Genomic DNA, 26,873 nt, shown 5'->3' with positions numbered 1-26,873 from the left:
TGTTTACATGTGTCCCTGTCATGTGTGTGTTTGCATGTGTCCCTGTCATGTGTGTGTTTACATGTGTGTGTTTACATGTGTCCCTGTCATGCGTGTGTTTACATGGGTGCTTACATACGTCCCTGTCATGTGTGTGTTTACATGTGCGCACGCATGTGTATATGTACACATGTATCTGGGTAGACATACTCCTGAGCATGCTTGCCAAGGCTAGAGGAGGTGCCTTCCTCTGCTGCGCCCACCGAGTCCTTTGAGGCAGGGTCATTTGCTGAACTGGCAGCTTGTTGTGCTGGCCAGGTTGGCTGGTTAAAGGGTTCCTGGGATCCCCTCGTCTCTACTTCCCAACACTAGGGTTACAGTCACTTGCCGACATGCCCGGGTTTTACGTGGGTTGTGGGGATTCGAACTCAGGTCCTCACACTTGCATAGCAAGTACTTTTACCAACCAAGCCACCTCCCCATCTCCAAGTCTAGACCTGCTTCTAAAGTGGAGACAATAATTGGTTGGTGGAGTTCTAACTTCTAGTTGTAAATTCGGATGCTGGCCCTGTGAGCTTACGTTCAAATAGCTTAGGGAGCGATCAAGTTTAAACTAGAAGACTGGGCCAGACAAATCTCATTCCCTTGACCGTGGGAGATAAAGTAGCCTGAGTCTTCCTTGCTGACCTGGAAAAACCTGGTCGAGATACCAGGCGAGCAAGCCGTAGAGAGCCGCATCAAGAAGCATCATCTTCATGGCCAGCAGAAAGCTGAACTCGTCCCCCTCCACGGGACTCTTGCCAATGTTGTTCCACTGCAGCCCCAGGCCTTGCTCTTCAAAGCGGACCAGGTACTCGGTGCCAAAGCCAAACGCCACAGGGGAAAGCAGGCTCTGCAGAGCGGAGAGGGACAGCAATGGAGAGGGAAGGGAGGGGGGCCAAGGAGGGTTTGTGTCCTGTCTGAGTGTCAGGCTACTCAGGGAGGGCTTACGGTGGTCCTCTCGAGGAAAGAGAGTTCTGGAAATGCTTGGCAGGCCTCAAAAATTCCCATCTAATGCCTAGTGAGCCTCCTCTCGCCTGCTCAATAGGATAAGCTAGACTGTAAAGGGGTGTAAGGAAGGGGCTCATAGTAAAGGCTCCAAAGGAAGGAAAGTCCCCCTGGTGTCCTCCTCCCTCCCCTCGGCTTCCACTCGCAGAAGACCACACAGTTCTGGGCAGAACAAACATGCCAAATGAAGCCACTTTGTGAGACTCCCACAAGAAGGGGGCTTGAAGTCACCATTTTCCTGTGGTCAGCAAGGATGCTAGGTCGCATCCTAAGTCCTCTGTGCCGAAACTAGCCCACTGACTAGAAAATGTGGAGCAGGCATTTTAGAAAGTGACCCGCCAAGTCACCGTGGGTGGTCCCTGACACACCAGAGCACACTTGCCTTTGCCAGGGGTTCCCTGTAATTTGGAGGATCCTGGACAGAGTTCAGACTATCTCTCCCCAAAGCAAGAAACCCTTTTGCTATATGCACACACACACACACACACACACACACACACACACACACACACACGCTTAAAATGAACTCAACCTGGCTCCTATCCGTAGTTGCCAAATCTGAAGCTTCCCGGTAGGTCCAAGAAGCTGTGGCTTCCCAGTACCACATAACAACCCGACAATTACCAAAATTGCCCAGCTCTGCCCACAGCCTGAGTCACTACAGTTTCTTACTATTACCCATTGTGACTGTCTTAGAAAACTAAGTGCTATAAATAGTGGCAATTAACTTCTTATTTAACATGTGAAATAATAAAATGCAGATGCTCCAGAGCTGGAGTCCCGAGAACAGGTTCTTCTGGTGGAGAGGCAGGCAGGAGTCCTGGGACTACTACAGAGATTGGGAGGCTCTGGAGGGCCAGAAAACTGCGCCCTTTGGGGCTGAGGCTGATTAGCGCTGGCTAATGAGAGGGTAGAAATGGCCCACTTGAGAACAATTAATAAAAAGGCCTATATTTATTTGGGAATCCCGAGCTAAGAGGTCTCTCAAGCCATCAAAAGACAACTTCTAGAGTCTTCTCTTGGCCAGAGAGCCTAGTGGTAAGGGCTCATTTCTGCAACTTTTTCTTTCTTTCTTTCTTTCTTTTTTTTTTTGCAAGCGCTGTTAGAGCACAGGCAAGACAGGGTGTCACTGATCCAATTTCTTTTGGAAAAATGAGCCCCATTTAAACTGATGCCACCCTCTTTCTGAGCAGACAGATAGTAATGGGGAGGGGCCAAGATTCCTCTCATCTGACTCTTTTCAAGCAGGAAGAAAAGAAGGGTGAAGAAATGGGTCGGCAGGTTCTCCTCTCATGCAGAAACAAAGGAAGCTAGCTTGGCTCTCCAGTCCTTTCCTAGGGCGCATTCATCAAGCCGGTCTGCATTGCTGGTGTGTGTGGAGGGTTGCTTTCACTCTGACTCCCAAACCTTTGAGCTTGGTATTAGCCTTTCAATAGTACAAACTCTCAAGTCAAAAGGTAAAGGGGAACCTTCTTAGAGAGCAGGCCAAGAGGCCACCAAGTCATCAGAGGAAATCTCTATCACAGACTAGGGGGAAGCCCTAAGGCTCACCACGATCGTCTTCAGGTCAGATGTCATCCGGTCCTGCCAGGCAAAGCACAGAACGTGCGGTAGGTAGAGGGTGAAGTAGATGACCCCACTGCAGGCGGCTGCGAGGCTGGCTTTGGAGAAGAAAGTACTAAGCAGGAAGCATTGCATGATGGTTGCCGTGGAGAAGGCCAGCAGAAACAGGAAGAGGATGAAGGGATCGCTGTAATGGAGGATTCTTCCATGCTGAAACCAAAGAGATTGTGCATCAATAATTCCCAGCCATGCCCAGAGGCAGGGTCCTGTGTGTAGTGATGCCTTCTGAAGCCTTCTGCTGTCTTAGAAGGGGCCCCTGCAGCCGGTTGCTAGTGCTTGGACTTCTACATGCACACTCAAATGTGCGGAGTTCTGTCTTCCCCATGCCCATTAGGCAACACTAATGTTTTATTTTTAAAAACTTAACTGGGAAACCACTAGACTGAGCCAACAATTCCAGCGTTCTGGACTCCTATACCAGTAAACCAAAACCCAACTGCCAAGTAATTTAACCCAGTCAGCAACTGCCTACTAAGCTCTAAGCGGGGACTTGAAGCAATCAAGATTTTCTTTGTCACGTTTCCTCACTTCTTCGGTGGGGTCCTGAGCCACTTGTGGTCTGGCTCATGAGCCATTGATGGTCCTGGAAAGCTGGTCAAAGCCCATGATGGGGTGATAATAAGCCCCATGGTAACAAGCTACTGTTATTTTCCTAAGACGTAATTTTTTTATCAATCTGCGTTTGAAATACTTCTGTTTGTACCCCTAGATGTGTTGCCTTCAACTTTGTGGTCTGAGAAGCTTCCTTCGCTGAGGGTAGCGGTTAACACAGCAACTCAGAACTGGTCAAAGTGCCAAGGATAAATAGCTCTGAGTTCTCAGCTGTGAGTGAGTCAGCTCTTAATCTCCCACCTTCCGAGGTGCAGGGAATTTCATGGTTGAGGACATGTGAGGGACGGAAGAGCTGGCAGATGGAGAGGACTGTGGCGTGTCCTCTAGACATGTGATTGTGGCACACACAGCAGCTCTGGATACCCTACATAAGGCCCAGGCAGCCAGTGTTCCAGCATGGACGGAAGGGGACCCAGAGAAGAGCTATTGGCAGTTGAGGGATACTGAGGGACCCCATATCAGAAGATACATGCGCATGGATGTGTGAACATCCACTGGAACATGAACAACCCATGAGCAGTCAGATCCCTAAAGGATGGTGCCTGTCCTTCCCCTAGTATCCCTCAACTTCCCATAGCTCTTCTGATGGGGTCCCTCAGTATCCCTCAATTGCCAATAGCTCTATAGGTCAACTCAGCAAGTTCATAGTAGGAAGGACATCGTGTTCGAGCAAGGGAGGAAGACCTGTGTGTTAGGCCTTGCAGTACCACCAGCACCCTGCAACCACCACAAAGAAGGGGAGGCCACCCAAACAAGCCTGGCTCTTTGCCTGGGGCTCAGCCTGCTGACTGACCATCAGCGCTGGCTTCCTGAGGCTCGTCACTCACACAGGTGGGAGTATCAGTAATGGATCCAGAGTGTTTGGAAGCAGATTGGTCCTCCTCATCCATCAACGCTGTGCTTCTCATAGAGCCTACGTTATGTACAAGACTTAGTATCTTCCGTTGTCTATACAGAAAATAGGAACAAACTAATGACGCTTTCTGAACAAGCTGGTGCTGCCCAATTACACTGTAGGACAGACCGAGACGTTCAACTGTATTAGACCTTCCTTATCTCCATCACTACAAGCCCCATAAAGAGGCCAGCATCTTTGTTACATCCAAATTCTTCATCCCCAAATACTTATAGGTTAGCCCATTCTTTCCCCAGGAACACAAAGGTACAAGTAGTAGATATTGGGAGTATGTCTCAGGCTTCAGAGTCGGTGCTCATGTGGCCACCTCCATATATTCAATGGGACAGAGTTGAGTTCTCGTGTAATGGGGAACACAGACATGTCACACAGCATCGCGTTCCCGAGACCAAAAGTCCTCATGCTCTCCTTTCTGCCTTTTTCTCCGCGTTCCCCCATCCTTTGGAACTGCCTCAATTCATGAATGGGCTCTCTACAGGTAGGGGCTCCCTGAATCACTGCTTTTTCTCTCAGTAGAAAAGAGAGAGGCTAATTAATGACATCTGCTTTGCACCGGTGAGAACCAAGTGGAACTAATGGGCTCCTTATCTGCTCCAGCCACCGTTTCTCCCTTCATGCTCTCGTGCCTGTTGGGCATTGAAGGAACAGATTGAAAAACAGATGAGGGGGAACTACACAAAAGGGAGGGATAGACGGGAGCCACACTTAAAGCCAACCTACGTCTGAGGAAATCTAAATAAAGGTCACAACTGGAGAGTTGTTACTGTTCTCTGTAGAACGAATTCAACGTCTTATCTGAGCCCAGAGCAAAGTCCTGCAAACATCTAGACTGTGGGCTTTCTGGTGGCTTTCAAACAGGGTTGCCAGTCATTCAGCCAGCCTCACCACTTCCCGGACCCAGCTTCCTCCACTGTCCACTTTCCTTTCTGCTCCTTGTAGACTGAAGAACAATGGAACCTTCCCATTGTCCCTGCTCCCAGCTTCTTTCCTGCACAGTGGTGCTGGGGAGGAAGGGCCATGCAAAAAAAAAAAGGGGAGTCATTCAAAGGAAGACCTTATTTTGGTGTGGAAAAGCTCTGTTTCCGTCATTATTGGAACAGTGTCCTGGTTCCCACAAGGAGAAGCTTCCCTGGGCTAGGAGCTCTCGGTGAACGTTCCTTACCTCACGTCCAAAAAGCTTTGAAGTCCTAAAACCCCATTCTTAGGGAGGCAGATCTCAGGGCCACTTATCAGTAAGAAGTCAGGGCAAGCCGAGGCCATTTATCCTCATGTTTACTCACTGAGTCTTTTAATTCTAAGGGTACAAAACACCGACTGGGAAAAGGCACAGGCTGAGGGATGGGCAGAGCAGAGGGCGCCTGGTGGATAAGGAGGGAGTGGCGGCTCCTCTTACCTCGGCAGAGCTTTGGTATCCTTTGTAAACATCAAGCCATGCTGGGTGGGGTGAGGTTGTTTGGGTAGAGTGACCTCCACCTCAACATTGTTTTGGAGGGGATTCTAACATGGTGTTTGTGCCCCACCATAGCTCACCGGGTCATAATATAACAACAGCAAAGATAGGATTCACTAGGTTGAGAGGTTGAGGATATTTTAGTAGAAAATAAAGGCAGGATTTGTATTAAGTGGATATGTGCCTGTTGGTTTGGATATATGATGGGACAGTCTTAGATCAGGTAGCCATGATCTGGTAGCCATGATCCATCAAGGGATGGGAGACACTCATGTCGTCTGGCCCACTGCACACATTGCTTCATGCAGAGTGGTACCCGATATGGTGGCAGTGATGAAGTTGAACAAGCTTGCTGAACTGATATCAGAAACCGACTTCCATCCATAAAACACCAAAAAATATCAAATGTGTGTATTCATATTTCAACAAGTCCAAAAAAAACTTCTTCTGTGATGGGACTAAAAATATTTAGGCTAGCAGTGAATTGTGAAACAATGTTTCATTTTCAGCTCTAGCTTGCAGAGGAGTCACAGACTTGCAGAAGATTGAATGATTTGCTCTAGGGCAATAAAAACTCCTTATCACTGAGAAAGGTCAGGCTCCAAATTCCATCCTTTAAAACAGAGTCCTTGGAGATCTTTGCAGGCAGAAGGTTGTCACTTGGGGAAGCTAATGCCCTGGTCATAGGAATGGTTGATAATTTGTCCAGATTTCTTCCCCTCATACCATTGGCAGTGTTCGCTCATCCTAACTGTAGCTGGATATTGGAATGGAAATTCTAAGACACACTCTTTAGACTCATGTCTGTCTCTGAAAGAAGAGGCAACCTTTGAACACACAACAGTCCCATACTGGGCTTTGATAATAGCAACCTCTCTACGTGGTCATGAAATGAACTGGAAAATCTATATAGGCAATGAGTGAGTTCCCTTGTGCTAGAAGGGGAAGATGGGAAGATGTCACCACAGAACGGCTCTTTTAGGGAGCTTGGGGGTGCTGGCTCTCCAAGTGTCCTACCTGGCTTGAAAAGCTGGGGTGCTACCTTTTGCGCTCAGATAACTAGCCCAGGCACACAAACATTAACAGGAGGAGACCAGGAACAATGGAACCCTTAAAAATGTCAGGGTCTGCTCCACCTGGCTTACCATGATGAAGAGCGTCAGGAGGAAGATGCTCATTGACATGATGGAGAAGCTGTCCAGGAACCAGGTACACCAAATCACAGCATTAGAGACACCCTGGTTCTTCAAGGTCTCCTTCAGCCTCAGCTCCTTCTCCAAGACAATGCCCTTGACAGTCATGGAAACAGAGTAGATCCACGCCAGCACCATGAAGATGGGGAAACAGCGGTTCAAGATGATCATAAAGCTAAAAGGGGGGAGGGGAAACAGAACAGAACATTCTGTACCTGGGAGAGATGAAGGAAAGACTTATCCAACGAAGAGTTGAGAATGAAGTCCAAAGGAAAGGAAAGCAGAAAAATAAATCATGGGACCTATGCTAGGTTGAACTTTTAAAAATATCTTTCACACTTGCCACCTTGTCTTTCCAGACCACCCAGATGAACACTCCCTAAGTGCAGGAATAAAACTATACCACTTCTGTCGTATAGGTTAGACTGTGACTGCAAAGGATTGTGGGAAAGACTGCAGACCGGTTGCCACAGGTTGTGACTGGAAGAAATCAGTGATTCCATCATCAGCCGGGCACAAGTGGAGCAGCTCCATCCTGGGATCCGATCCCAGCAAGCGAGATGCATTTGACACGAAGAACTCAAGTTAGGGTGAGCTTTACAGGTTTTCCCTGGGAATGGCGCACTAGTAAAGCCCTTAGGATTATTATCTATTGAAACTGTTGGGTGTTGTCACAGGAAGGGCCCAGTGCCAGCGTGGGAGGATAGTTTCACTCAAAATGGCCCTAGGGAAAGAGCCAAACAACCGAAAAGCGTGCACTTCTGGGGTTAGCCGCCAGAGGACTCTCCCGTGCTGAATGACCCCGAGTCCCACCCACTGCCTCTCCACACCTACCCGGTTCCCTGCCAGCCCCTCCCTCTGTGACCTGAAAGTGGACCTGGGTTTTTGCCCTTGGCTCCACTTCTCATCTCTGCTTCTTATCCAAAGGAAAGCTCACGGCAGAACAGCCACTGTTATCTCGGCCGTCTTCCGCCGTCGAGCTGGAGAACTGATGGGGCCACAGCGTTGAGAGCGGCTTTCCTGTGCGCATGCTGGCCTTTATTTTCTTTCCGACCTCGCCATCTGGTAACTGGACTCTCCTTCATGTTCGGCTGTCTCTGCTTCCTGAACCCCACAGCCACACGCACGGGCTACAGTGACTTCCCCAGTTTTCCCAACACCCCAGGACCTAAATCCCTAAGCAAACTATAGCCGAAGGAGTGTTTCTGATTCATCTATCATGGTGATAAGCCTCTGAGCACCTCTTCTTTTCTGTCTTTTTCTCCAGCACTCCGAAAATCCATTTTCAACAAAACAGTGGGCTGTTTGCTGCTTAGCATGCTACTAGCCAATGGAAGGCCAGGCTTTAGGATGGGGGTGGTCAGAAAAGGAGGCCAGAGCTCATCTGACACATTCCTCTATCTTTTTCCTAAACATACATCATAGAAATGTTAATTAGGGAAGGAGCCACGTGATTCTGAGGCTCCTAGGAACCAGACCTACTGGCCATGTAGCCCAAATGTGCAGATCTGGCAGTCAGTGGGCAAACGCTCCAACCAGAACCTTCCACATAGCAAACATACCACAAAGGAAATTTAAACAGCGGGCATCTCCTCCTCCAACTTCACTCCTAATGTTCTAACCTCTGAAGTCCCTTTTGTACCCCCACACCCTCCCATTTTACTTTCTCCTCTGTTTCTGTCTGGAGCTTGGAGCCAGCAGCTTCTCCAGTCAGAAACCTAGTCTCCCCAGTCTGGTCCCAGTCCCCGGCGTTCCTTTGGGAGACACTGAAGCCTGGAGAGCATCCCGGTTTATTCAGCTCAGGGAGGAAGATAGGGGCCTAGGACTCACGAGTCATCCACGAAGCAGGGATAAGGCATCTGCTGGAGATAGACTCCAATTGGAACGTCTGCCTGGGTCTGGCTCCTGGTGATTCCTTGTTCAACCATGTCCTGTAGGTAGGCAAAGCCTCCCCAGATGTACCGCAGGTCTTCGACAGGATCAGCCCTAGGACCAGAATCCCAGTACCTGAAAAGGTGTAGGAGGAAGGGAGGAAGGATGTAAGTGCGGATGGGCAACCCACTCATTTTACAAGCAAAACTTACCCTAGAGCTCAATCTCTTGAAACATTCTCTTCAATCAATGGTTCTCGGCCTTCCTAATGCTGTGACCCTTTAACACAGTTCCTCAGGTGGTGACCCCTAACCATACAATTATTTTTGCTACTACTTTTTTTTTTTTTTTTTTTGGTTTTTCGAGACAGGGTTTCTCTGTGGCTTTTGGAGCCTGTCCTGGAACTAGCTCTGTAGACCAGGCTGGTCTCGAACTCACAGAGATCCGCCTGCCTCTGCCTCCCGAGTGCTGGGATTAAAGGTGTGCGCCACCATCGCCCGGCTTGCTACTACTTCTTAACTATAATTTTACTACTGTTGCAAATCATAGCTGATATCCAGAATATCTGACCTGCAGCCCCTGTGAAAGGGTTGTTGTGCTCACGACCCACAGGTTGAGAACCACTGTCCTCAATGTTCCCAGATTATCCAGTTTGTATCACAGGAATAACTCCAGCAATGTCTGGGAATCACAAGGTGATTGCTCCATCTACTTGGGTCTGCTCAAATCAATCAGCCCTCCTCCCATTCAGCTTATCTTTATTGATTTATGGGCTGTGTTCATCCTTAATCTTCCCGTCTCTACTGAACACAGTTCACTGTGGATGGGGAAGAAACCCCGTGAGCCCTGACTGAACCATCACCTGTCTTTGATCTTATTGGTCTTCTCCACCACATCTATGTCCATCCGAATCTTGTACTTCACGTGGGGAGGCAGGGAGCTGGTCCAGGGGTACATGTCAGGGAATACCACTCCAGCCCAGAACCTGTTTTCCTCCAGGAGAGACAGGGCTCGCTGGATGAGCTGAACTTCATCATCATAGCTTTCAAACTTATCCAGAACCAGGCACTGCAGAAAATCACACAGGTGGAGAGAGTATGAGGCTTAATTGCAGACAACGAGACAGAAGAAACGCTACTGGCCAAGGGATAGGTTCCCCACAAAAAGACCTATGTAGGTAATATTTGTGTAACTCCAGGGTCTGGCATTAATTTCTTCATGAGCCTAGGTTCAGGGGTGCAAGGGTCCTGGAAATGATGGCAGGCCCTTATCCCTGAAGAGTTAACAGAGACCGTGCTACCCAGCTGGCCAAGGCGGTCCAAATATGCAAGGCCTCAAAATGACACAAATCCTCAAGGCTCTCACTCCCCAGCGTGGGGAGGCAAGGGAGTGGGGTCACGGTGGACACTGGCTGCTTTGAAGATCAGAACGCCTGAGGATAAAAGAGCTTTAAAGAGAGAAACATTCCTGGCGTTGAACCTTCCTGGCTCTCTCCAAACACACACAGGCTAGCCAGCTGAGGGACGAACCAGGAAGAAGAAAGCAAAGAAGCAGGAGGCCAAAAGGATTTCATCTGAGAAATCACTGCATTTATAACCTTATGATGAGCGCGGAATTATCCCAATGTCCTTTTTCTCTTCTTGGGAGAAAGAGAGAGAGAGAAAGAGAGAGTGAGAGAGAAAACTATAAAAGAACAAAATTAAGAATTTCTTTTAGATGGATTCGGGGTCCCCACTTGTAGAGACTTACTGAAGTAATTATATTGTACTGGTATTTGTTTTACACTGGGGGTTTTGTGTCCATGATTCTTAGAATGTAACTCACAAGAGGTCAGATGGCCTTGTCTTGATTAATTTGTTCGACGAATATTTACCGAGTGTATGCAACATGCCAGAGCCTGCCTGCCTCCACGGGTACAAGGAGAGAAGATAACAATCTCTTCCTGAAACAAACTCAAACCTGATGAGGGAGAGATTGTCGTAAGCCAAGAAGTGCAGGGTGGAATGACAGGGAGGCTAGCCTGAAAGACTCAGGACTTCCAGAGGAGGACCAGGTCTCCTGGGAGGCACCCAGGAAGGCTGCATGGAGGAAGAGGCCTGAAGAGGAAGCAGATAGAAAACAGGCAGAGGAAAGGAAATGGAGGCCAGCTTGACCACAGGGAGCAGTACTGAGATCTCTGGGGACCTGCAAGAGCAGAGCAGTGGTCGCCGTCCTCCTTCAAGCTTTGGAGCACTGGCTAGCTTTAAAAAGACGCCAAAAGCTCTATTTCAGAATCTTGAGAGGCAAGGCCAGGGCACCAACATTTTGATAAAACCCCAAACCAAAAACAACAAAACAAAAACAAAAAGAAAAACCCTCCCCAGATAGTCACAAAACACAGAGAACACTGGGGCGAGAAGTGGCGAGTGCTTGGGTTCAGATCCTTTACTCTGCTGGATTTGGGGATGTTGCTGGCCAACTGAGGGGTTTCTCAGGACAGGGGCTGAAGGCTAAAACCAGGAGCACTCCAGACAATCCCTAGAATACCATAAGGCCGCTGTGGGGTTTTAGGCAGAAATAGATCAGAAAACAATCGGGACGTGTTAGGGAACACTAGGCTACATCGCTGAGTGCATTCAGACTCAGTTAATTCCAGGGGAGCCGGAAGTCAGATGGAGCCTTTCCCGTGCTGTGGAAGAAGCTGCAGAGATGCTGAGCTAAGGGTAGAACCAGGGTCCAGCTCCAGCCCAGAGTGCCTCCCTGAACACCAGGGCCCAGAGGGATAGCCTACACTGCACATCCAGCATGGTGTGGCTTATGGAGGGAGTCCTCCAGGTGCTCACAAGAGGCCTATAAGTGGAACAATGAATATTGTTTATCCTCACCTGGTAGCCCAGGAAAGTTAGGCTCTAGAGCATTGGTTCTCAACCTGTGGGTCACAATCCCCTTGGGATTGCATATCAGATATCTTGCAAATCAGATATTACAATTCATAACAGTAGTAAAATTATAGTTAAGAAGCAGCAATGAAATAATTTTATGGTGTGTGTGTGGGGGGTCACCACAACATGGGGAGCTGTATTAAAGGGTTGACGCATTAGGAAAGTTGAGAACCCCTGCTCTAGAGCACTAAAGACTTCCCAGAAGTGGTAGGGTGAAGTATCAAACCCCTGTTCACTTGATTAAGGAGAAATTAAGAAACCAGAAACACAAAGAGCTTGTAGCAGAGAACCAAGCTCTACCGCATTGGCAAGTAGCAAGCAGACTCCGTTCACTCCTTGTAACCCCTCCTATCCAAAGCCTACCCCAGAATATGAGAGCACATCACAGAAGCCTCTTATGAGGGGGGTGTATTTGAACCCCAAGGTGTTACAAACCTACCATCCCTGGGTTTTCTGAACTCCTTGTCCTGCAGGCTCAGTGCCCTGGGAGAGGCTCCCGTGGGATCGTCTCAGTGTTCTTGATAAAAGTGAAGAAAACAAAGTAATCTATTTTCTAACTGATAAGGGCCTGGAGAAACCTGGGTGGGTGAGAATATCAACAGGGCCAAGGCTTAAAGAACTCACGTGGTTGAAAAGGAAATTGGATTGGTATTTCTTTAAGAAATACAAGTAAGAATAGATACATCACAGAGCTAAAGGAAATAGGTTTTCTTCAGTCAATCATTGCCTTGCAAACAGGACTTAATCGCTAAGATTTACACTGGCCAGTCCTAAAACAAGACAAAGGACTTCAATAGATCACACACCAAGGAGTTTTCGTTTCTTCCGGGCAGAAACAGCTTATATTATTCAGTTTTGTGTGTGCGTGTGTGGTGTCTAGTGCATAAACTCTCTGGCAGCTGGAGAAGCCAGTCTGCAGCCATTGGTCAGTAATTAACCCAGCAGCACCACTATGGGAGACAGGTTTGGCAATTGCTGTTTGGGCAAGGAGGCTTCGGGACTGAGTTAATAGAATATAAGTGTTTACTAGCTTGGCAGTGGTGATACACTTTAATCCCAGCACTCAGTAGTCAGAGGTAGGTGGATCTCTATGAGTTCGAGGCCAGCCTGGTCTATAGGGTGGATTCCACGAGAGCCAGAGCTACACAGAGAAACCCTGTCTCAAAAATACAAACAACAACAAAACAACAAAAAACAAAACAAAACCCTGGAACACATGTTTAAATTTGACATGTTTGACAAAGATAAGCAATAAATAATCCCATTCTGGCTGTTTGTCAAGTTAACAACTGGCATGTGTTTAAATAAGATAAACTAGACACAGGCAAATGTCACACTTACTGAGGGGACTAGTAAGTCAGACCTGCATAAAAATAAAATAGTGTTTGCTAGAGACTGGGTGGGGGGGGCGGGTGTAGGAGAAATTAGGTACAGAAAGAAATTCAATATGGAGTGCCAAAACAGAGTGGAGGATTTACTTTGGGCTTTTTTTCAGCACAGTAGAGTAATTATTGGTTAAGGCAAGCTGTGATGTTTCTCACAGTGACTAGGGGAGAATGGCATTTCCAACAGAGCAAAGAATAGTGGTTGAAAAGGGAGAAATGTTCTTTCTTATTTTGGTTCTTATACATTGTACACTATGTATTGTAGAGTTGAGATACCAGACTATGTTACTACCACAAAAATTTAAAAATATCATCTTAATAAAACAAACAAACAAGCCAGGGAGCGGTGGTGCACACCTCTAATCCCAGAACTCGGAAGGCAAAGGCAGGCGGATCTCCGTGAGTTCGAGGTGAGGCCAGAGTTCCAGGTGAGGCCAGCCTGGTCTATGAGGGCTAGTTCCAGGACAGCTAGGACTGTTATACAGAGAAACCCTGTCTCCAAAAACCAAAAACCAACCAAACAAACACATGGCAATTAGAATCATTTTGAAATTAAATTTCTAAAATAAAATCAAAATGATTTGGGGAGATGAAAGCTGTTCTAAGCATTTTTGTTTTTGTGTTTGTTTTTTTAAGCAGTGGATATTACCCCGAGAATGTTCTTAGCAATTCACTAGCTTCACAAAGCCCTGGGATGAAATGTCTTCAGTCTTATGGTCCGCTGTCCTCGCTTTATCAGAAACAGATGGTACCAGAAGTGTGGAGAACCTTGCCTTACACCCAACAGAAGTCAGAAGCAAATCTACGCATGTCCTCAGGGTGGGGTTTGGAAGTTCCTGCGCAGGCGTGGTTGTGCCCCACAGTTCTTTGAGAGTATGCCATAGGCCGTCCACAAAGTCCTGACGTTAGTGGAGGTCTCCTGCCCAAGAGCCACATGGCCTAGAGAAATTTTCTGCAGTGACTGACTTGTTCTCTGTCTGCCCTGCCCAGCATGGTGGACAGTGATCTCACGTAGCTATGGAATACTAAAGATATCATGAATGCATCGTAAGCACAAGTTTTAAATTTTTTGGAGCTGCTGGTAGCTACAGGGGCCAACAGAGCTCTAGTGGTAATAAGTCCTTTGAGGTCAGGGCCGTGTTGTGTTGGACGTGGTGTCCGGTACAGTACTTTCTCCTGCTAGGGAGTCAAGAAGAATTTTCTGAATTGGTTTAGATGTCAAAGCCCCAATGGGCAGGTCTAGCTCTATGCTTTGAACAAGATTCTATACATCATGAAAAACTAGCAGCAAGTTATAAAACGACTTCGTTGTGATGCACTTTGGGAATAATTCTTGGTGTGTGTGTGGGGGGCTGATATAATTAAACACATGACTAATAACGCGACTTCCAAGGTTATCTTGCACATTCTCTTTGAACCTCATGTCTTTATATACTGGAATAAACAGCTGATGTTTTCAATGACATTGTTGAATCCTGTGATGACGTGGACTCCATCCTGGCTGTTTTATCAGGCAGCTGATTCATGGTCATGTTTCCTGTCATGTTTCCCTAGATGGGGACCTTGGTACTCTGGAGTACACAAAATTTAGCAGGTTCTCAAATGCTCGCTTCTATTCTAAAACTTCTGATCCATTTTATTCCTCATCATCACTTTGTGGGGGTCAGACAGTTCTCTCTGCCATTCTCTCTTCCTGTTTCCTACCCGTGGCTTCTGATGTTCTTGCTGGAATTTGAGCTGTGCCCAATCTCAGAGGTTTGTTCTAAGGGCTCATAAACACATGAGACAGTGTTTGTAAAGGCCTTAGTCAGTGCCTCACTGAAAGACTAGAAAGCTAGGGGTGTAGCTCAATGGTAGAATGTCTACCTAGCACGTACAAGGTCCTGGGTTTATTTTCCAACATTGCAAAAACATAACAAAAAATTAAACACCAACTACAAATACTGATGGTTTACTTCATGCCCCAAACTGGTCTAAGGGGCATGTGTATATAATATATATATATATATATATATATATATATATATATTCATTTTTGTATATATGTTCATCTTCACACCACATGAAGGTTTGTTACAGTAGTCCTTCCAAGCCCAGTTACAAGATTCACTGAAACAAACTTCCTCCGGGCAGAATCCATTTTCAGCCTCTACAGCACACTGCATTGTCCCATGACTAGAGAAGCCCTTATGAATACCATTTTACTGTTGCTTTTGTAAAATATCTCGGACATCAATAATCAAACGACTTTCAAGTTCCCGCCAGGTTAGTCTTCATTAATGACAGTTGTTCATCAGGGGAGAAGCACAGTCATTTGCTTCCTTCAAAGAGTCTCTTTGAGGACACAAACTGTCCTGAGTTGGATCCATAGTTCTCCACCTGGCCAGGACAATGCTATGGACAGAAGCCAAAGCCGCCTGGGCCCTGGGAGCTGGAGAGAAGGTGAGTTTTAATTACTGTCTATTAGCTGTTCACTGGCTGGTAGTTCAGATGACGTGGCATAGAGGAAGGTCTTATAAAACCAAACATGAATGTCAAGTACCCCTCACCTCAACTTTCTTACTGAGGTGAAGAAGGAGAAACTGCTTCAAATGTGAGCCAAAGGCCCCCAAGGGACCCTCTGAGGTGTGGTTCACAGTGTAGCTTTGTCTTCTCATGGGGAGGCCATTTACCTCACAGCGAGTGACCTCCTTCCCCCTGATACTTACACTAATCCTGGAGTTAAAATCCTGGCTGATGGGCATGTATATTGGAGCATGTATGTGTGTAAGAGGCAGAGCTAATGACAGAACCCCCTGCTGAGGGCCTGGGTTGGATGTTTTTAGCCTATTGTGACAAGCCTGTCAGTTACAACATACTGGGTTCTAAGAAGGTCACGGAGCCTATTTTTAAATGCTATCTTGTTCTACGATTCTGTGCCATCCTGGGGGTTAGGAAAGAATGTAGGGCAACAAGATTGTCAAGTGTAAAAATGCTGAACTGTAAACCCAGCACAGCTATTGGGAAAGAATAAAGCCAGCATCTTAAGCCCTCAGAGGTCAGTTTCCAAGCAAATGTCACAGCAGGAGTTCAGAATCTCAGGAAGAACCACAATGCTCTCTGACAGCCAAGAAAGCAGCTACAAGCCTACAAAGGGGTCTCAGAGTCCTTCCTGTGTCTTGTGTGTGTGTGGTCACTGCCAGTGTCTGTCTCCCCACCCCCACCCCATCTTCCTGAATAGCCAAGCCACCACATGAAGTTCATACAGGCCCTCGGTTCCTTCCCCGCTGTCTTCCCAGCTCTGGAAACAGCCCACCCTGGCGGAAGGGAGAGCTGCTGGAACCCTCTCCCGCACAGGCAGCTGTGCCCCAACCCTGGACAGGAAACACCCAGTCGCTGACACAGCTACACAAAACACCTCGGAGGAGACGCTGCCGGGCTAGCAGGCTCCCTTCTTCAGCTGTGACCGCTCTAGCTCATACACATTAAGTCATAGATTCGTGGGATCATCTATTAGGTGGTAAACTGTGGGTAGAGGAGGCAGTAGGGAAACATTCTTCTCTCCATTTGAACTCAATATCAAAGGGCTCTGGTGCACTGTGCTGACAGCTATGCACTAATAGACATAGTTTTGACTGCGAAACCCCAAAGGCATCCAGGTCAGGTCTTGGGAGATAAGGGAGGCGTTGAGGATTTCTAATCCTGCCTCCCATCTTTTCAAAAACAGCCAATAAACGCTAGAGGAGGCCTCCTGTGGTCCCGATGGTATTCATGCAGACACCTGGGCTTCTTTTTTTTTAAAAAGCCAAACAAAACACCAGGGGATGTGGGCAAACATCCCAGAATTAATTTCCTGGCAGATGTAAACTGCAACCTTCAAGATTTATTTCCAGTTCCATGGAAAAGCCAGGGCATAAAACCACTTTGGGCTGTTTGGGTTATTTGGGATGGTGAATTAGAGGCAGGGTGTTGTAATAAACAGTATTGTGTGCACCGGCACTGTGAACAGACTTCTGACACCTTCACTCCCAAAGAGAGAAAACGCATAGTGTCTGGGTGATGAAGAGGTGGGAAATGCATGCCAGTAAAGAATAAAGGTACGGGGCTGGAGAGATGGCTCAGCGGTTAAGAGCACTGAGTGCTCTTCCAGGGGACCCGGGTTCAGTTCCCAGCACCCATATGGCAGCTCACAACTGTCTGAAAATGCAGTTCCACGAGATCTGACACCTTCACACCAATGTACATAAAATAAAAAGTTAAATAAATCATTAAAAATTTTAAAAAAAAATTTAAAGAAAAAGAATAAATGATGTGGGAGTGTCATATATCAATCTGTTGATTTCATTGGTTAAGTAATAAAGAAACTACTTGGCCTCATAGGTTAAAACATAGGTGGGAGGAGTAAACAGAACAGAATGCTGGGAGGAAGAGGAAGTGAGCTCAGACTCGACAGGTCTGCTTTCTGGAGCAGAGACGCCATGCTCCCCTCTCCTGGGCAGACACGAGAGCTCTGCTCTCTGAGGCACACGCGATGAAGCTCCGACCCAGGATGGACGTAGGCTAGAATCTCCCTGGTAAGCCACCTCGTGGGCTACAGCAGATTATTAGAAATGAGCTAGTCCAGGTGTGAGAGTTAGCAGAGAAGAGGCTAGATAGAAATGGGCCAAGCAGTGTTTAAATGAATACAGTTTGTGTGTTGTTATTTCGGGCATAAGCTAGCAGGCGGCCAGGGTGCTGGGGACGCAGCCCCGCCGCCCCTATCACCACAAATAAAGGTGTTTCTAAAATAAATAAATAATAAACGCAGTATTGAAACAAATAAAAAGGCCAAGTTGGAACAAAGACTTGTAAGGGGTCAACGTTTTCTAGTCGGCTAGTTCCAGTGAAAGTTATCGTTATGTGGCTAACAACCTGGGGCACTTGACTCCCCCGTGTCCTGTTCCATTGTTTCAACAACACCTGGAGGTGAGGGCTACTGTACTGATAATAACAGGGCTGTGTATCAACCAATAAGACCCCTCTATGTCACAGGCCCTCGGCTAGGCCTCACCAGTAGCTGTCATCCAGACAGCCTGGGTTAGCCTCATTTTTCAGATAGAGGTTTAGCTCTGCTGTCCCAAGTAGCAGAGTCCATACAGAGATGCTGAAGAGCGTCCTTCTGCCCACAGTGTGAAGCTCTCACCACCCTTGCTGGCTGACTCCAGACACACCAGTTCTGTTACAGCCACCCTCTGTCCAGTAGGTCCATACCTCTGTGACTCATTTAAACTTTGCTCTCTGCCCTAAATTGTCTTTCTGATTTTCTGAACCAGTGGATCTGACCCTTAAGGCTCAACACAAGCATTATTTCTGCTGAGATTTAGCCTTTTTTGGTATCTGCTTGGCGTCGCTACAGTTCTACTCAGGAAAGCTGAGAATGCAAAAAGAAAAACGTGTTCAAGTTTTAGCCCTTGATGTGGTCAGATCAACGAAGGCAGGGAGAGGGCTTGGACAAGCTGTGATCGGGCTCCCATGGAGGGAATACAGTGTGGAGAAAAAGGCTTGGAACTGCTGGGTCCTGACGTGTAGATGTGGGCGTGACCAGCCAGTGGAGCAGAGCGAGTGTGAGAAGGAGACACTGTCCATGCTGGGAGGTCAGGGGCCGTCTCCTAGGACGTGAAAGAACTGTGGAGGCCGCTTACCTTCTCGGGGATGAGAAATTCTGGAGAAGCGGTGAGCCTTATGTCAGCATGGGCTTGGGTTTTAGAACTGTCTCATTGGAGAGGATATGGGAACTGAACAGAAGCAGCAAGAGCCTGAAAGCCTAGTGAGGGGCTAGGAGAGACAGAGCAGGCCTCTGGAAGCAGTTACGAATGAGAAAGAAGAAAGCGAGAAGGTGGGAGGACTGGCAGAACTCAGATGACTTGTAAATTTGATTTTCTATCTGTAGAGGGTGAGGTTATGGGGAGTCAAGGGTTAGCAGTAACTAATTGACATCTCAAGCTCAGTTCATGCAAAGACATACACAAAAGAATGAACTCCAATCTTTATGAGTTCTCATTTTCATCTGGTTATTTTTAAGCAAAAAAAAAAAAAAAAGACCAACTCATATCATTATCTTGAGTACTATAAAGCGATTACTTCCTTTATTGGGCTCAGTATGTAATGAAGCAGATGACACTTGCAGAGCCTCTGCAATCACTTTGCACATCACAGGGAAAAGAGCTTTTTCACTGGAGACAGTACAGACCTGTGTTAGATTCTAGAGTCCCAGCCTGGAGGAGAGACTTCAATCCCAGCACTCCAGAGACAGAGGCAAGTGGATCTCTGCAAGTCTGAGGCCAGTCTGGTCTACAGAATGAGTTCCAGGACAGCCAGGGCTACCCAGAGAAACCCTGTCTCAAAAAATAAATAAAATAAGATAAGTAAAAATAAAGAACAAATTCTGAAGCCCACTTATCTTCTGTGCCCCACTGGGAAGTCGAGCCTCTTAGACCCTTTGCTTTAAAGTCAACACAATGATGGTCATTATGGCCAGCAGGCAGATGGGACAGAGTGCAGCAAGGTATGACAAAGTGAAAGTGTCCAACACAGCAACGCTGGCTCCCCAAGGCAGCAGAATCCATCACCCATGTCCCCAGCCTACCTTCCACCTGTTTTCTCTGGCTGAGTTCTAGATTTCCGAGAGCTCAAAGAGGCATAAAATACAGCGATTGCCTGTAAGTTGCTTAGGATCTAGTTCACAGCCCTTGAAATAATAATTGCTCTTGTGGTGTAGACTTCTGTACTCAATCCAACTCTTCTAATGATACCATCTTGAGTATCTGGGGTCATTGCATGAATAGAAAAGAGCAACATGGGTAACCAGCCAATAGCTCCACAGCTAACTCCATGACACGTTACACAATCCAACCTCATCTTTCCTTCTTATTTCCTCCCTATGTGAGCCTGAAAAATACATTTCCTGAGAACATCATGGTTGGATGGCAGTGGCACATAGCCAGAAATACTAAACATACCAAAGAAAAGTAGTTTAAGAAAACGGACACTGATAACTCGAGAAAATAACCGCCCTCTAGTTCATATAGCGTTATGTCCACACACTAGCTGAGCTGATAGCCGAGGAAAGGCAGTTAAGGAATGTGTGTTTTCTCAAGACTTAGCAAAAGGTAGCTGTTACTGGTGAAAGTATAATTTTATGCTCTGATTAGTGGTATTTTCATATTAACGTTTGGCTGAATTCAGCTTCCTGATATGAAACTCGAGGCCTGAAATTCAAATGTGCTAAGCGATTCAAATCCAGTGTGAACTGTAAATAGTGTTTGATTTATTCCAGGCCAAACCTTTGGCTGCCCAAAAATTTGAAGAGGAGAGGAATCTATGTTTATTTCAACTAGAAGGCAAAGAGAGGGATAATTAGCTAACTTTTATAACTGTCTTTTTCTATAGAAAACATGTGTATAGAGACAAATATAGGTTATGAATAAAATGTATGTGCATAAGAATTTAAGATATTACTTAAATATGGGCCAACAAGATGGCTCAGAAGGTAAAGTCACTGGATATCAAGTCTGAAAACCTGCATTCAAGCCAATGAGCCCACATGGCAGGAGAGAAATCACTCTACAAGTTGTCTTCTGGCTTCCAGACTTGCCATGGCACACCCTACACTGCCCGCTACCACACACACAAAGTAAGTAAATAAACAAACACCTCCCCCCCACACATACACACATACGTGTTTACCTATGAAGTCCTGGCTCACCTTCAGGTTCCCTAGATTTAGAGAAGCGGATGGTGAGGCAATGTCTGGGGATAACCTTTCCACATGTGGGAGAGGTGGAGGTTCTCAAATGTCACTAGCATCCCTGTCCCAAGACCATGGTTCTAACCGAGAGGCCTGCCTCACTTTTACCCTTATTTCTCAGGAACAGCAGAAAGGCAGACCTTAGCTATGCGGTGAGGGACACTACAAAGAAAGCTGTATCTGACAGATAGTCTGAGGATAAGAAAGGCTCTCAGCCTCTGAGTCACTGTCCGCTGAAGTCCGGCACCCCAGAGCTATCCTCTGAGCCTTTGGGATTAGACTCTAAGCCAGTTCACTAAGGCTAGCCCAGAGTTCAGCATGACATGCCTTGACTAATGTTCAGGCAGTCTCTGAGTGTGAGAAGAGGTGCACTCTTGACTTGGCACATGGTTCAGGGCAGCAGCTGCCACGTGTGCATGTTCTCGAGTGAGCCCAGAGTGGCCATGTCATCCCCACCTTCTCGATGAAAAGTCCCCCTGTCTAGCATTTACACATAGGTCTGGCGAATGTGTTAAGTGCTCTGTGCCTCAATGCTTGACTCTCATTCTGTCCTTGTATTGTTACTTAGAATTGTATAGATTTTGTACAGAAATCAAGCCATTGACGGTCACATCTCTCAGAATGACTAATAAGAAGCAGAGGTTGTAGCCCTTGTGGTGCAGGTGGGATGATCCCATACACAGCTGGTTAACCTGGACCCACAAGGAAATACAGGAGAATGGACACCCTTCAGGTTGTCCTAGGGCCTCACCCTAAACAGGAAGGAAGAAGTTTAGCACTTCTAGTTAATCCCAGCACTCGGGCCTCACCCTAAACAGGAAGGAAGAAATTTAGTCCTTCTAGTTAATCCCAGCACTCAGGAGGCAGAGGCAGATGGATCTCTATGAGTTTGAGGTCAGCCTTGTCTACAAGAACTAGTTCCAGGATAGACTCCAAGGCTACAGCGAAACCCTGTCTTGAAAAACAAAACAAAAGCAGAAGAAGGAGGAGGAAGAAGAAGAGGAAGAAGATGAAGAGGAGGAGAAAGAGAAGGAGGAGAAAGAGGAGAAGGAGGAGGAGGAAGAAGAAAATCTACTTAATCATTCTCACTTTCCATTGTGAGGAATTGTTCTTAGAGCTTCTGTTGTTTTCCAGTCTCACAACTAAGTGTCCAATTGTTATGGGTAGCAGAATTCATTTGCCTAATTTTCCTTAAGTGTTTTGTTTGGTTTCTGTTTTTAGAGTAGGCATAGATGTGGGCACCTAGATTGGCTCATGAGGAACTTTTCCAGTCTCCCCATTATTGGAAAGGAGGTACCAAGCTGGCCTTCTTAAGTAAGGCAGAGGTGGTAACACACTCACTGGCTTCCCTGACCAAGAGAAACCTTTAGAACCACCAGAGAGGGGTTCCATGGCAAATGCACTCTCAGCCATTCTGGAGTGGGGTGGGGGAATTTTTCAAGGCTCCTACAGATGGCCCAAGACACAAGAGCAGATGCAGAAAACTCAGGATGGCCTGTAGGGGCTTTGCCCTTCACTGCCTGTCTTCCCCTACTGAACGTCCTTCTTCCTGTCCCCGAACTACTTGTTTCCCCCATTCCCAGGAGCGAGATGATAAGAAACTGAGTCATCACTGCTGCTGGTATTCAAAGCCTCATGGGGTGGCCACTGACCCTTGGCCACAGTGGTCTGCTCTTCAAAGCCCTGGGGAAGTCCCAGTGTCTGAGGAGCTAGCTATATGGTCAGTAACTTCATGAGCTTGACAGGGGCACCAGTTGGGGGTTTGCTTCGACTTAGACCAGGTTTATTTGTGTTTTGATTAACATTTAATATTGATTAATGCTTCTTATATGATAGCGGGTTGCACAAATTGGTTCATTTAATTCTCAGAACAAGCCAAATATTAGGTAAATGCTCCTCAAATCCACACTTCACAGATGGAGACAGAGGAACAAGCAGTAGAGAATTGAGTCTAGGAAAGTCTCAGCCTGTAGGTTTAATTATTTTGTTTTGTTTTGTTTTTGTTTTGCTTTATTTTGTTTTGTTTTGTTTTGAGGTAGGGTTTCTCTGTGTAGTTTTGGAGCTTATCCTGGGACTCGCTTTGTAGACCAGGCTGGCCTCGAACTCACAGACATCCACCTGCCTCTGCCTCCTGAGTTCTGGAATTAAAGGCGTGCACCACCACCACCCGGCTTTAATTCTTAACTGTATAAGAGACTAATACCCATTAAGCATCTAATGCTACTATGTTAAACACAAGACACTTAGGAAAAATAACTCCTTTAGGGCTGGGGATATAGCTCAGTTGGTAGAGTGCAGAAGGAAGGGAGCAAGGGAAGAAGAAAGGAAGTTTTCATATCATGATACATCATGATACAAATGTCAAGTCAAACAAAGACAAGAGTTAGTCTTCATACACCTCACAAAAACATCGTGAGAACCACTATTAGAAAAAAAAATACCCCTGTGTCCACACACGCCCATCCACAGGCCCTGTACATAGTAAGATTAAGACAGCAGTGGGGGTGGGGGTGGGCCTAGCCAGGGATGTGAGATCAGTTGGGAGCTGTATGTGAGAGCAGCAAGCCTCTTAGGCCTAGTCTAATAGATCTGTAAATATGCATGGGACACCAGGGCTCTTCTTTGGAAATTCTGAGTCAGCTGGTCTGGGTTGATCCTCAGAATGGATTCTAAAAAGCACTTGAGGTCATTGTTGTCTCCTGGTAAGACAGGAATCGCTTCAGCTCTGGTCCTGCCGCCACCATGTTTGTACTTCCGGCGAAGCTACATCGGAGCATGGGTAGGGATGCCAATGTCTAGGATTCAGGAGAAGGAGCTTCACATACTCTAGAGAAACGCTGGGGGCTCTAGGGCAGCAGGGATCCTCAAGAACACACACAGCCAGGCCGCTTCTCGCTAGTGAGTTATTATGATTCGCCATCTGGGATGGGAGAGCTCTCTCCTGTGGACCTCAGATTAACCTCCCTTCCTATTTCCAGGAGCACCTTCAAACTTTGTTGTTGTTGTTATTGTTTTGCTTTTTGAGATAAAGTTTCTCTGTGTAGCAGCCCTAGTGTTCCAGGAACTGATTCTAGACCAGGCTGGCCACGAATTCACGGAGATCTGCCTGCCTCCGCCTCCTGAGTGCTGAGATTAAAGGCATGTGCCAGCGACCTTAAACCTTCCAATGGCCCTAGATTTTTGAAGGTTGAGGCCCAGCCCACTGGGTGTGATTGGCTTTTAGAGGCAAAAGTCCCTGGGGCTGAGGTTGAGAATCTGAAGATAACTAAGATGTGCCCACGGATGCCAGATAGCTCTTCAAGCCGGAAGTGGAAAAAACACAGTACTTAAACAAGAGCCTGAGGTGTATGAAGAGAGGGCAGCAGACCACGGGAGGGTGAATTTTCCAAGCTTATGTGAAAGTAGAGGGAATCCTTGAGGGTCAAGCATCAAGGAACGGATGACTAGGTCTGGGGAGTTGCATCTCCATGGTAGCACCTGCCTGGCATGCATGAGACCCTGGGTTCTATCCCCAGAACCACAAAGAAAACAAACAGAGAATTAACAGGTAAATGGTGGCAAAATGAAAAGTCACTTCAGGCTGGAGCAGATATACATTTCTCTGTTTGAGAAAATTCTCCCTCACTTCATAGGAATCTCGCTTAAAGTCCCCCATGGCTGCGGTGTGTGGTCCAGGCCTCCGGGTTAGAATCACTCCCTTCCTGAGGCACTAAGGCCCCCAAAGCCTGGTGGAGCAAGGGTCCTTTGGGGGGTATTGTTTATGCTATGAGAAAGGCGTTCCTACCCTCTTTCCGTGAAATCTGTGGTAGAAGGATGACCAGTGAGGGTTGCCAGCAGCTGGGGCACTACCAACGGAGAGCAACAGGCCGGATGCTTTCTGCTTGAGTCACTGAGCCTCGAAGCATTTGAGTGATGCAAACAGATGTGTGCTTGGAATGTGAGGCCGGTGTCTGTGTGGAGGAATGCCCGGATTAGCAGAGACTGAACCCTGGAATCCAGGGAGAAAGCTGCTCAGACAGGCTGGTACAAGGCCTCTGGCCCTCACAGAGCCTGGCGAGCGAGAAAAGGCAGACTTGAGGGATTATTGAGGAGTTGGAAAAGAGAGACACTTTGACTGGGTGGGGCAGGGGGGAGAAGGAGGTCATCAGGGCTGGCTTTGAATTCGGGCACACCCATGTTTGGACTCTGCTTGGTACTCCTAATGGCCGGGATCTTATTCAACTTCTTTAAGCCTTGGCCTCTGCGTCTACATACAGACAGTGATAACACTGTATACTTCATGGCATTACTGGAGGATGAGATAAGGCAGGGAGAGACAAAAACATGCAGCCCAGACATGGGCACCAAGTAACAGTGTAGAATCACTCTTTCACTGAGAGCGGAGAAGAAAGAGAAGTTAAAGATAACCCCAATGTTCTCAGCTTGAGAATCTGAGCAAAGGCTATATGGGATTAATTGGTTTAAGAAGTGCAGGGGTTGGGGGCTGGAGAGATGGCTCAATGGTTAAGAGCACTGATTGTTCTTCCAAAGAACCTGGGTTCAATTCCCAGCACCCACATGGCAGCTTACAACTGTCTGAAGATTCAGTTCCAGGGGATCTGACACCTTCACACCAATGACCATAAAATAAAGTTAAATAAACCATAAAAATATTTTTTTTTAAAAAGTGAAGGGGTTTATTAGGAAAACAGGGTGTAAGTTTGTTTTGAGACTTGTTGAGTCTTATAGGCCCTTAAGACTTTGGGGGAGGTGTGCCCGGCAATACCTGAGGCTCACACTCAAGGTTTGGGGGACACTAGCCAATAGAAGGTCATAGGAACAATGGCAGGTGGGAGAAAGTTGAAGATGGGTGTGCCCTGGAAGGGAGGAGGAGAGAACCAGAGGAGTTAAGAAGCTAGTGAGATGTGAGGAAATCTTCATCAGGTATAGAGGAACCTTCCCGAGAAGAGGACGTGTTAGACCACCATGGTACTCTTACTTTTTTCATGGGAAAGATGAAAGACCAAAGCCAACACCAGCTGAGTGGCTAACAGATCTCTAGCCTTACCCATGAGATTATCGTTAAGAGGCTCACTGTGGCCCTTGAGTGGATTGATGCCACTTACCTCCAGGTATTGGTTAGCCAGGTGTAAGACGCGATCTGTGAAGTTAAATACATCCCTCCAGTCAAAGTCGGGCATGTCCTCAGCTTGGGTCTCTCTGGCACCGCTAGGGAAGAAGTTTAATATGGCTTCAGTGGTAACACCTTCTTCTCCAAACTGCTGATTTATAAAGTCTTTCACTGCTGGGTGTTCCAGGGTATCCTTGGGAAGAAGAAACATAATCACAGAAATTAAGAATTCCATAGGCTCTTTGGTCTTATTCTTAGAGCATTTCCGATTTTTCATGATTAATGACGGAGAAAATAGGCTCACTAAACAAGCTGATAGGGTTTCCTCCCATGACAAGGTATATGTACTTCCGCCACTTTGAGGAGAGACAAGATGGAGGGTGGGAGGGGTATTCCTGAGCATGTAAAGTGATATGGAAGATTTTCTTTTTATGGCTCTCTGTTTCGTTCCCATTTTAATTTCCCTGCTATTGCGAACTCTTGCCTCTTGGCTTTACAACGTTGCGAATGAGGCCATATAGACATATGTGACTGTCTTGGTAGTATAGAGCTGGCCTCTTCAGAAGACACGCTTTTGAACCTGAGACCTTCAAGTGAATTCATGGGAAAGATACTGATCTTGTGATAACTTTTAAATCCCCCTCCCCCTAGAGATTAGGACACAGATTTCCCACCTAATGCCAGTGACTCCACTTGGTGACAGTTTACAGACTGGTGCTTTGGGTTCTGTTTGTTATGGCGTGATCTGACTCCAGTAGTGATGAACTGTCTCTATGGCCCCTCTCCTTCTAACCCGTCCTATGTTGTGATGAACTATCTCTATGGCCCCGCTCCTTCTAACCCATCCTATGTTGTTCTGAACTATCTCTATGGCCCCGCTCCTTCTAACCCGTCCTATGTTATGCTGAACTATCCCTATGGCCCCGCTCCTTCTAACTCGTCCTATGTTGTGCTGAACTATCTCTATGGCCCCGGCTCCTTCTAACCCATCCTATGTTGT

The 26,873-nt window shown here is 46.9% G+C and overlaps 1 protein-coding gene across 1 annotated transcript in view; it reads right to left on the bottom strand.

The window, feature by feature from the left end:
• The window catches only part of Abca4 (ATP binding cassette subfamily A member 4), a 128,534-nt gene that overhangs the window by 57,845 nt on the left and 43,816 nt on the right, over positions 1 to 26,873 (bottom strand). Inside the window, exons 11-16 of the mRNA XM_005357217.3 lie at positions 25,869 to 26,066; positions 9,555 to 9,760; positions 8,651 to 8,827; positions 6,773 to 6,995; positions 2,578 to 2,799; positions 667 to 871 (exon numbers count right to left, since the gene is read on the bottom strand). Coding sequence (XP_005357274.1) covers positions 667 to 871; positions 2,578 to 2,799; positions 6,773 to 6,995; positions 8,651 to 8,827; positions 9,555 to 9,760; positions 25,869 to 26,066 — 1,231 coding nt within the window. The remainder of the gene's footprint in view (positions 1 to 666; positions 872 to 2,577; positions 2,800 to 6,772; positions 6,996 to 8,650; positions 8,828 to 9,554; positions 9,761 to 25,868; positions 26,067 to 26,873) is intronic.

This window comes from Microtus ochrogaster, chromosome 21 (assembly GCF_000317375.1).
Source record: "Microtus ochrogaster isolate Prairie Vole_2 chromosome 21, MicOch1.0, whole genome shotgun sequence".
Classification (NCBI taxonomy): Eukaryota; Metazoa; Chordata; class Mammalia; order Rodentia; family Cricetidae; genus Microtus; species Microtus ochrogaster.
This window is presented reverse-complemented; position numbering and strand designations above follow the sequence as displayed.